This window comes from Ursus maritimus, unplaced genomic scaffold (genome assembly GCF_017311325.1).
Source record: "Ursus maritimus isolate PB19 unplaced genomic scaffold, ASM1731132v1 scaffold_1, whole genome shotgun sequence".
NCBI lineage: Eukaryota > Metazoa > Chordata > Mammalia > Carnivora > Ursidae > Ursus > Ursus maritimus.
Window position 1 is genome coordinate 91,387,838 of NW_024423343.1, and position 12,041 is coordinate 91,399,878.

General features: G+C 40.5%; 1 protein-coding gene across 2 annotated transcripts in view; it reads right to left on the reverse strand.

The window, feature by feature from the left end:
• Positions 1-2,751: 2,751 nt before the first annotated feature.
• ACMSD (aminocarboxymuconate semialdehyde decarboxylase) overlaps positions 2,752-12,041 on the reverse strand; it is a 73,572-nt gene continuing 64,282 nt past the window's right edge. For both annotated transcript variants that reach the window (XM_008695835.2, XM_040645523.1), the window contains one exon: positions 2,752-2,814. In XM_008695835.2, the coding sequence (XP_008694057.1) occupies positions 2,752-2,814 (63 nt within the window). The remainder of the gene's footprint in view (positions 2,815-12,041) is intronic.

The window sequence follows — 12,041 nt, forward strand, 5'->3', positions numbered from 1 at the left end:
GGGTGATATTTCATTTTGGTTTTGATTTGCATTTCTCTGGTGATTAATGATGTTGATCATTTGTCATTGGCCACCTGTATGTCTTTTTTTTTTTTTTAATGTCCAGGTCTTCCGCCTACACACGCACACACACATACACATATTTTCACATATATATACAGATTCAAATTTTCAAATATGTTTATTTGAGACAGAGTAAGCGAGCGATTTGGGGAAGGAGCAGAGGGAGAGGGACAAGTAGACTCCATACTGAGGTCAGAGCCAGTTGCGCGGCTCAGTCTCAGAACCCTGAGATCATGACTTGAGCCAAAACCCAGAGTCTGCCACTTAACTGATAGAGCTACCCAGGTGCCCCTATATCAGATTGTATTTTTGTGTGTGTGTGTTTGTTGACATAATTTCCTCTTCTTATAGTTAAATCTTTTATCCAGTTGATGTTGGAGTTATTCCTATGTATGATGTGGAAAATGAATCTAATCTTGTAGCATTATTTGTAATGGCAAATATTGGAAACTATATATAATGTCCAAATATAGGAGATTGATGGAACAAGGTATGGTACACACACACATATAGATACCTGAGAATCAACCTTGATTTCTTTCCTTCCCTTCTTTCTTCTTCCTCACATTTATCAAGTGCTGTTGGTTCTCTCTACAAACACATCTCACCATCCCCATTCTATTACTCTTGCCCAAGTCACCATTTCTTGCCTTGTCTCCCTACTACCCTTCTTTACCCCCTTAAATAATTGTCTACAGAGCTGCCAATGTTTTTCTTTTTTTAACACATAAGTCAGAACATATCACAGACCTATTTCAAAAACTCCAATGACTTCCTGTGAAACTTAATATAAAATCTAAACTCTAGCCCTATGGCGTAGTTATCTGGCTATCTTCTCAGCTTCACCTCCTACCTCTCTCCTCCTTGTTCACAAACTGCCATAAGTTCTTTCCTGCCTCAGAGGTTTTTCACTTTGCCTGGAAGGCTCTTCTCCATGGCTATTCCGTTTTACCATTTAAGTCTTAGTTTAAAGTCCTCTCTAAAGAGGCTTTATCTGGCCCCACAATTTAATGTTTTATCCCCTATCCTTCCTCTAGTCACTCTATACATTTCCCTGTTTTAATTTCTTTATAGTGTTTGTCAGTATAAGAAAAAAAAATTTTTTTCTCCCTCCCTCCTTCCTCCCTTCTTTCCTTCTTCCTCTGCTCCATTCCTCCTTTTTCTGTCCTCTCTCCTTTGTTTACTTGTGTTTCTTATTCCCCAGATTATAAGTGTAATCAGAGAAGGAATTTTGTGCTTCTTGTTTACTTTGGTATCCCCACTCCTACAGCCCTGGCAGATCACACAAACCCTCTGAGTATGAATATCCTTGTCTATATCTATCTCATCTATCTTAATCTGCTTATGATATTGAATAAGGTGACCAGGTTACTTTTCATAATAAAACAGTGTTCAAATATAGAATATATGAAAAAGAACGAACATTTCCCCCAAAGAATGGGGAAGGAAAAACAATAACATATGCTTCATGTTGCCATTTTGCTCAACTTTGTTTTTCTTTTTAGGCAGATTGTAGTAGTAAGCAGAATGGTGGGTGGGTAAAGTCCTAGAAAGCAATAGGAGGAGCAGGAAAGAGAGGAAGTACTGAACTAAATAAAGTGAAAATAATGGGATGGGTGTAGTTTAGCAAAAGTTAGATCACCTCAAATTACATGCCAATACTCAACTCTTGGTTTTCTGGATTAATAGGATGGAAAAGAGCTATGAATGAATCCAAAGCAAGAGGGTCATTTTGAAAAATTATATTTGGTTTTAGAATTCAGCCAGACGTACATGAACCACAGATGTTCATCACCCCTCCCAGGACCAAGTTCGTTTTCCGCAGCCCAGATGTGACAACCATAAATGAAGTAAGTAGAACAAAGCTACCCTGGTATTGCCTTGCTCAGTCTCCATAACTAGCTTTACACATTTTGCTCAGTATTTTAAATTAAAAGAGCTTCTGGTAAAAATAAATTATAGACTGGAACTTTTCTCCAGAATAGGTTAAGTTCTCATTCAGTCTGAAACCCCTGTTCTTGTAGTTTTGCCCCTTGGTCTATTTCCCACCCTCCAACTAGGCTTGTCCATCCTTAGAGACTCAGTCCAAGTTCTGTGAAGATCTGTCCAACTTTGAATCCAGATGAATTTTTCTTACTGAAACGTCTGTGCCTCCTACTGTATTGCTTAGTAATTATTCCATGAACATGTGTCTTGCCTCTTTAATGGGACTATAATAAGCTCTCTAGAGGTTATAGAATATGTATATCCTTATTTTTTTGGATTGTAAAGCATTCCCAGCCCAGTTGTGGACTAATGGAGGGTGTTAAAAGTGAATGAAAATAGGTTATTTGGGCCCTATTCACATATACTTGCTCAAAGTGGAGAACCTACCTCAGCCCTCCAGGATGAGTCTGGTGTTGTCTTTCTACATATAAATCATTAATGACATTTTGCTTTTTATTTCTGACATTAATTTAAAAAGTGCTGGGAAGATCATTTTTGATTTACACATGAAATAATGTGCTGTTTTTCAGAATGAAAACATTCTGTGAGTCATTTTTGTTATGAATAATTTAGAACATTTGTAGATAATTCTATTTCTGGGTAAAATAGTTCAAAATAAGATTTTAGTAATGCATGTGTGATACATATTTAAAAACAAAAATAAAATATCTTCTTGAATGTTTGCCCTTGTAGTAAATTCAGTCATTCAAATTGTTTTCTCTCAAGGCCCAAAAATGCTAGGGCATTGCCAGCTTTGAGTTTATCCTGCAAAAGAAAAGAAAGGTTTTATTTTAAAGTATTATTTAATGGTTATTTCAAAATAATTTACTGAGTGTCTTTATCAGGTTTTTAAAAGATGAATTTCCCAATGTGAGGGGAAAATATTAGCAGGTTAAACTACGAATCTCTTTTTTAAAGATTTTATTTATTTATTCGACAGAGATAGAGACAGCCAGCGAGAGAGGGAACACAAGCAGGGGGAGTGGGAGAGGAAGAAGCAGGCTCATAGTGGAAGAGCCTGATGTGGGGCTTGATCCCAGAACGCCGGGATCACGCCCTGAGCCGAAGGCAGACGCTTAACCGCTGTGCCACCCAGGCGCCCCTAAACCACGAATCTCTTGACCCCTGTTTTGCCCCATATTTAAAATCTAAGTTTGAAATTTGGTCATAGGAAGAAAGGAGAATTATAAGGGGGAGAGCCCTCTTAGGAAAAATGCCCTTCTTTGGAAACCTCTGTAGGACCCTCTAATGGGTTTCAAGGACTATTTAGAGACAAATACAGTGAACCCTTGAATAACACGAGTTTGAACCGCGCAGGTCCACTTACATGCAGATTTTTTCAATAAATATATTGGAAAATTCTTTGGAGATTTGTGACAATTTGAAAAAACTCACAAACTGTGTAGCCTAGAAGTACTGAAAAAAATTATAAAAAGTTAGGTATTGTAAGAATATAGTGTATAATACAAGTAAGATACAGAATATGTGTTAATCAGCTATGTTATAGTAAGGCTTTTGGTCAACAGCAGGCTATTAGTAGTTAAGTTTTTGGGGAGCCAAAGGTTATGTGTGGATTTCAATGTAGGAGTCAACGCCCCTAACTCTGTTGTTCAAAGGTCAACTTCATAGAGAACAGGTATAGGTTAGGTCTGTGGACAGGTGAGCTGGAAATGGTGTCCAGAAGTCATCCGGACATCCTCCAGTTTTTAGACATGTGTTGTCCCTTCACATGGCCCTGAATAAAAGGTAAGCTCTTTTGACACAAGAGAAGTGATAGATGAAACACCTCAGAATATGGTACAAATATGTCTATTTATAGATTTCAGATGAAAAAAGGACTGCCCAATTTTTCTTCACTTTCTTTCCAGTTATAGACTAGGTCAGCCCCACAGCAGGAACTCCTGTGAGCTGGGTCGCCTGGGTTGCTCAGTCGGTTAATCATATGCCTTCGGCTCAGGTCCTGGGATAGAGCCCTGCATCGGGCTCCCTGTTCAGTGGGGAGTCTGTGGCTTCCTCTGCCCCTCCCCTGCTCATGTGCATGTGCATGTGCTCCCACTCTGTCTCTCAAATAAATAAATAAAATCTTAAAAAAAAATCCTGTGAGTTAAGGGGTAACTTACTTGATATATGTCCAGCTTGTAAAGGGCACCATGTAGCTGAGAGTAGAAGGAAACATGTATGGGGTAGTGTAACATCTGTGGATATTAATGCGCCTCTATATATTTTAACCACTTCAGGGTTCTTATACAGCCTCGGAGAGTGGGGGATTTGAGGCGGGGACCTCTTACTCAGGGTTCTTGCCTGATACACACTTGGGTCATCCCTGTCTAAAGGAAGATTTAGAAGTGACTATTGCTGCTCTGAGAAATCTGTTTGCTTTACTTTTAAAAATAGGTTGGTACCAACTATCATTTGAAGAAGATTTGGCATGTCGGATTTGGGGTTGGGTCCATGTGCTATAATCTAATGGTTAATATTGCCTTTGGCAAATCGCCCAGCACTCAAATCTTGTTTTCCTCCTCTTCATCTACATGGTGGAATGCATCTGCCTGTCTGCCTCCCAGTGTTGCTGTGGCCGTCAAATGGGTTTCTTTCATCTAAATTTTTTTTAGTGAAATTCACCTTTATATGGCTCAAAATTCAAAGGGTTTAAAATGGATGCTTCCTTTCACTACTGCCATCCAACCAGTACATTTTCTTCCCAGAGTTATCAGTTTGTTTTCCCAGAGATACTTCATGCATAATAAGCAAATACTTATATTTAGGTATATGGACTTTTTTCATAAATGGATAGTGTATTATACACAAATAGAAGTACACTGTATGCATTGTTTTGTACCTTGCTTTTTAAACTTAAGATACTTTGGAAATTGATTTTTAATTTTTTTATGGCTATATACATTCCGTTGTATGCATATATTACTTATTTAACTATTCCCTTGTAGATTGTTTCAGTCTTTTATTATAAACAATTTTACAGTAACCTTGTACAGAATGTCATGCATTTGTGGGTATAACATTTTCCTGTAAGGATCTTTTTAAAAACTTGGACCTTAAAAGTCATAAGCACATAAAATAAATAACTAGAGGCAAAAATAGTAATAATTATTATTCTATTAAAGGTTTAATCAGGAGACTTAGGGTAATTTGGTTTCAGTTTAATTTTGGTTAAGGGAACTTGAATTCTAGTTTAGAAGAAAGTAAGGAATTATGCAAAAGGATTATGACTGAGACTTTTTTTTTTTTAAAGGTTATTTACTTGAGAGAGAGAGAGAAAGAGAGAGCATGAGCAGGGGGAGGAGCAGAGGGAGAGGGAGAAGCAGACTCCCTGCTGAGCTCAGTCTCAGGACCCCTGGGTCACAACCTGAGCAGAAGGCAGACGCTTAACTGACTGAGCCACCCAGGCGCCCTATGACTGAGGCTTTTATAAAATTCGTTAAGAGTTTATATGTCCCTATGTCTTCATCTTTGGTTACCCTTGACCTCAGTTGTGATTGGCAGTGAATCCCTTAGGAAGAATTGTTTCGTGGTAGGATAGGGGTAGGATTGATGGGGGGATGACAAAGGAGAGGGGATCTGAGGGCATGGATTCTCATTTTATTTTATTTTTATTTTATTTTTTTTATTTTAATGTTTTTTTATTATATTATGTTAGTCACCATACAGTACATCCCTGGTTTCTGATGTAAAGTTCAATGATTCATTAGTTGCGTATAACACCCAGTGCACCATGCAATACGTGCCCTCCTTACTACCCATCACCAGCCTATCCCATTCCCCCACCTCCCTCCCCTCTGAAGTCCTCAGTTTGTTTCTCATAGTCCATAGTCTCTCATGCTTCATTGCCCCTTCTGATTACCCCCCTTTCTTTATCCCTTTCTTACCCTACCGATCTTCCTAGTTCTTATGTTCCATAGATGAGAGAAATCATATGATAATTGTCTTTCTCTGCTTGACTTATTTCACTTAGCATTACTTTGAATTTTTCAAGGAACTTAGATTTCCTCTACTCCCAATGCATGGCTTTACATGTCGATGAAGAAAGTTCAAGAAAAAACAAGCCCAAATTCTCACAACCAGTGTGTGGCAAAACCCAGAACTTCCAGGGTACATTACTGCTTCCACAGTAGTCATCTGCCTAGTAGACTCTACGTCTCCTTTTGCTAATGATACCACACACACAAACACACAGACACACACACACAGAGTTTTATTGAGAGAAAATTCACATACCACGAAACTGTGCATACCCTTTAGAAGTGTGCAATCCTGTAGTTTTTAAGGTATGCACAGAATTGTGAAACCATTTATTTTTTCTTAGAACATGTTCATCACCCCCCAAAGCAAGCCCATATCTGTTTGTAGTCAATCCCCGACCCCTGCACTTCCCCTCCCCTTCTCCAGCCCTAGGAAACCACTAATCTACTTTCTGTCTCTACCTACTTGCCTATTCTGGACATTTCACGTACCAGAATTGTACAACATGTGGTCTTTTGTGTCTGGCTTCTTTCACTTAGCTTAATGACTTCAAGGTTCATCATGCTATAATTTTACCTTTTTGTTTTGCTTAACCCCTTTTCTCTAACTGCTTTATTTTAATATCTGTCTTTGAGCAAAAATTAAACTCTGAATATCCTGGAAACCAAAGGCAAAAAAGAAAAACACAAATATGTTACTCTACTCTAGTTAGCTGTAAAGGGAACACACAGTTTCTCACAAGCACAGAGTTTTTGTAGCCCTACATTTTGAGGGGAACGCACAGTGCAGTCCAGTTTCACCATACAGCTCTGTCATTTGATCATTTCCTTGTTTCTTGTTTATACTGTCTCCAGTTCCCTTTGGGTTGGGCACTGTGAGCAGTATCGAGAAGGGAGAGAGAACGACCTTGTGGTGTCCTCAGTGACCCTTCTCTTTCTGGGGACAAGGAAGAATTCTTACTTAATTTTTAATAACACTCCAAGTTGACCTCCACTTTTAATTCTCAGGATCTTTCTTCCATTCTTGATCACAATCTTTACTCCCATCTCAAATTTGTGAAATATTTTTACAACTTACTCCTGAAAGGGTCGACACTTTGCCAACCCTGATTCTAAAATAGTTCTCAAATAATGCAAACACGCTAGTAGATGGGGGGAGAGGACAAGCAGTTATACCTAGGGAGAAATGAAAAGAGGAACATGGTTGTTTGCTGATGTCTGTCTCTGGGTTTGGGAAAAGGAAAGTTCTGGCATTTATGCTACATCTCACATTACTTTTTTTCTTTTGGGGGATCTGAGGTGCAGATAATTGAATTAAAACCATGCCCCTCAACTACAGCAGACTATCATCAGTTCCTGAAGAGCCTTTTGTTTTCGTTTTCGCCTTGATCTCTAATCTCTGCTCACATTCACCTCCCTCTTACGCGTGCCTTCCTTCTGCATTTGGTACGTGTCCTTAAGAGACATGTATCTTTAGAAACTCTTTTGTTAGTGGATATGAATGAGTAATTATATAAATAATATTGTGACATAAATCTCATTCTGTTGCTATTTTTTTTAACTCACCACTAAATCTTTGAAGCTAATTCATGTTTCTGGATTTATATTGACTTTATTGCTCCAACTGGTGCATAATGTTATATGGTATGTATCCACCACCTTCTACTTTTCCATTCCTCCGGCAGTGGAAACCTGTATCGAACAGCGACATAGTGAACATCCTCATACTTGTCTCCTTAGAGGCCTAAGGAAGAATTCCTTTGGTTTGTATGCCTAAGAGAGGAATTGTTGGTCCATAGGATCCAAATACACTGTTGTCTTTATCCAGCTCTGCTCGTGCATAACTGGCATCCTCTCAGTCTTACCTCCCGTACTAACTATTGCTGCAGAGACCAGAGCTGGGCAGGTGCACAAGCTGTCACCAGCTTGGCACCCATGGGATGCGGTACAACCTCGCTTCTCGTTTCCTGCTCTAGGACTTCACTAAGGCAGAGATGCAGAACTCAGGGAACCTGCTCAACGCTCATGCCTACACAATTAAGTGGGGTAATGCGGAGGGACAGAGGTTAACAAGCCCAAGGCTACTCTTGACCTTTTGGGGGGTAGGAGCCAAGGGATGAGTATGCTTCTCCTTGAATTCCCCTGGGAGAAAAGTTCTGAGACATAGTTCATAAGACTCTTACCAAGTTCTCTGCGGGGTTGAGTACAAGTTGCCAACAGTGGTTGCCAACTTGAAAACACATTCTGGTACTGGTTTTGCCTTTTCCCTAATTCAGCCCTCTGGTTCCTCCTTCCTGCTCCCTGTTATTACTTCCCAAATCAACTATTTATAGATAAGTCTTTGTCTCAGGCTCTGCTTCCAGGGGCTTCCCAGAGTACAACATTATCCCTAAGTACTGCCAGACTGCTGTCTAGGGGATCTGGGCCCTAATCTGGATAGTCTGGCCAGCCTCCAATTTGGGGACCAGACACTGGGCCATTTTAAAACTTCTGCTTGGAAAGCTCCCAAGGTGGGATCTTTCACCTGTGGCTCAGTGACTTTTTTTAATACTTACTGCAGTTATTTTTGAAATGCGGTTGTAATATATATACATGTCTGGTGATTATAAAATATTTCTCCTGAGCATTGACCTCTGCCCTCATGATTTCTCATTTCTGATGTATGGACAGTAGACTCATCCTGGGATGTGCCATAACAGAGTATTAAGAAAATTTCCTTATCAATATTTGTTAAAATGGGAATATCACATGATTTATACTTCCGTGAAGGGTGTTGCAGTCAGCTTATGTCCTGGAAAATGCAGTTGTTCTAATGGTCATATTTTCACTTGTGTTTACTTAGGGAAAAATTATCATTTCTTTGAGTGGACATATGTCAATGTTAATGTTTGTGTGTGTTCTGGGTGTGTGTGTGTGGGTGTGTGGTACGCGTATGTGCATATGTGTGTGTGTGCATGCCAGCTCACTCTGTGGGGTGAATCATCATGACAAAAGCACAGATCATGACCACCTGGGAACAGGGTACTGGCAGCTCCCTCCAGGGAATGTCTTCCTTCTCACTTGCGAACAACTTTTAAAACCCTCCTATCCCCGTCTGCTTTTGTTGTGTGAACAGGTGGTCAATGCGTACACCCCAGGAAAGAAGATTTGGCTTGAAGGTGTGGTGACCACCTCAGCTGGAGGCACAAACAATCTGTCAGATTCCTATGCTGCAGGATTCTTGTGAGTAGCATGCAGTTTCACTCCCAGGGACTTTAAGGAAAGAAGGACAGTGAAGTGGTGCTGCTCATTATTCTGCTGGCTGGAGGGGGAGGCTCATTTCCCACTGAAAGTTCTTTATCTGTTCCTTTGTGAATGGGTGTAACCCATTCAACGAACAGTGATGAGTGACTTCTCTAGACACTAAGATGTCAGGTACGGGCATCAGAGTACTACTACAGTAGTAGTTAGTGACCGTAGAGTCGTAAGACCTTTATTTAAGGTCTGTCATTCAAAGACAGTGCAGACGACATACAATTTCTCACTTCATTTTCTCCATAGTCCTAGGAGATAGGTAATAGAGGAACAGAGACAAATAATTTCAGTCTTTTGGTATCGGTTGAGACCTGTTTTGTGACCCAGAACATGGTCTATTCTTGAGAATGTTCCATGGGCATTAGAATAGAATGAGTATTCTTTGGTTCTGGGGTGTAGTGTTCTATATATATATCTATGAGGTCCAAATTGTCAAGTATGGCATTCAAAGCTCTTGTTTCTATGTCGGTTTTCTGCTCCGGTGCTCTGTCTATTGTTGATAGTGGAGTGTTGAGGTCCCCTACTATTAACGTATTTTTATCTATATGTCTCTTTATTCTGGTTAAGAGTTGGCTTGTGTATCTTGCTGCTCCCCTTGTGGGGGCATGTATATTTATAATTGTCATATCCACTTGCTGGATACATCCTTTTAGAATAATATAGTGCCCTTCTGTGTCTCTAACTATGGTCTTTAGTTTAAAATCCAATCTATCTGATATGAGAATTGCTACCCCAGCTTTCTTTTGAGGTCCAGTGGCATGAAAAATGCTTTTCCATCTCTTCACTTTTAGTCTGGATGTATCTTTAGGTTCAAAATGAGTCTCTTGTAGACAGCAAATGGATGGGTCATTTCTTTTTATCCAATCTGCAACCCTGTGGCGTTTTATGGGATGGTTCAAACCATTTACATTAAGACTGATTACTGAGAGATATGATTTTAATGTTGCCATGTTGCCAGTAAAGTCTTTGTTTGTATTGGCTGTGACTTTCTGTTCTGTATCACTCTTGGGGCCTTTTTACTTTTATAGAACCCCCCATAATATCTCCTGTAGGGCTGGTTTCGTGGTTACAAAATTGGTTAGTGACTGGCGATTCTGAAATGTCTTTATTTCTCCATCAATTCTGAATGACAGCCTTGCTGGATAAAGGATCCTTGGCTGCATGTTTTTCTCTGAAAGAGCTTTAAATATGCTCCCCCAACCCTTTCTCTCATTCCAGGTCTGTGTAGACAGGTCTGACGTAATTCTGATGCTTTTGCCTTGGTACGTGAGAAATTTCTTTGCCCTGGCCGCTTTCAATACTGTATCCTTGCATCTAATATTTGCGAAATGCACTATGACGTGACGTGGCGTAGGTTTGTCGTGGTTGAGCTTGGGAGGGGTCCTCTCTGCCTCTTGGACACGAATGTTTGTTTCCCTTGCTAGATTAGGGAAGTTTTCAGCTACAATTTGTTCAAATATCTCTTCTAGACCTCTGTTTTTCTCCACCCCCTCGGGGATGCCGATGATTCTAACATTGGATCGTTTCATTGAGTCAGTAATCTCCCGTAACCTACATTCGTGGGCGTGGATTTTTTTAAGACCATCTTCTATTTTCATTTTTTCCTCTATTAACCCATCCTCCAATTCACTAACCCGTTCCTCTGCTTCTGCGACCCTGGCCGTCAGAGCCTCTAGTTTTGCCTGCATTTGGCTCATAGAATTTTTAATTTCATGAATTGCACTATGATGTGTTGTGGTGTAGGTTTGTCATGGTTGAGCTTGGGAGGGGTCCTCCCTGCCTCTTGGACACGAATGTTTGCTTCCCTTGCTAGATTAGGGAAGTTTTCAGCTACAATTTTTCAAATATCTCTTCTAGACCTCTGTTTTTCTCCACCCCCTTGGGGATGCCGATGATTCTGACATTGGAACGTTTCATTGAGTCGGTAATCTCCTGTAACCTACATTCCTGAGCGTGGATTTTTTTGAGGCCAGGTTCTATTTTAGTTTTTTCTTCTACTAACCCATCCTCCAATTCACTGATACGTTCTTCTGCCTCATTCACCCTGGCTGTCCGAGCCTCTAGTTTTGACTGCATTTGGCTCATAGAATTTTTAATTTCTGCCAGATTCGCTCTCATTTCCGCCCTTAGAGATTCTATATTCTCATTAACATTTTCGTTAATACTTTTTTCAAGTCTACACATCATCCTGACCATTGTTACTCTGAATTCCATTTCTGATAGTTTGGTTACATCCATATCCATTAGTTCTGTGGCAGAGGCCACATACTCATTGTCTTTTCTTTGCCAGGGAGGGGGGAGATTTCTCCTTCTCGTCATTCTATGAGGAGAGGTTGCGGGGTTGTCCAGAGCCCAAATTATTGACCGGTACCCAGGCCGTGTGCCCTTGTTTTATAGGGATCTTAGGGATGTGGGCTTCTTGATTTTTCAGCCTGCCTTCTGGGGGAGGGGCCTGCCGCGCTGATACTCAGGCAACCCTGTTTGGGTAGCGTCTCTGTGTCCCCTGCGAGGGGGGATGGGCACGGGCACACTGTGAGCCGGTCTTTCCAGGCTTTTGTTCTCTGGCGGCTTTCCCTGGTGGTTTGCTGTGCCTCTTCTGAGAGTCAGAGCAGCAGTGGCCGAATCTCAGCCTCTGTCTCAGAACAGAGGGATTGCGGACCGTTCTCCACTGATGTTCTGGCCACTTTAACTCTGTTTCTGTTGGTGCTGCTCAACTCTGCA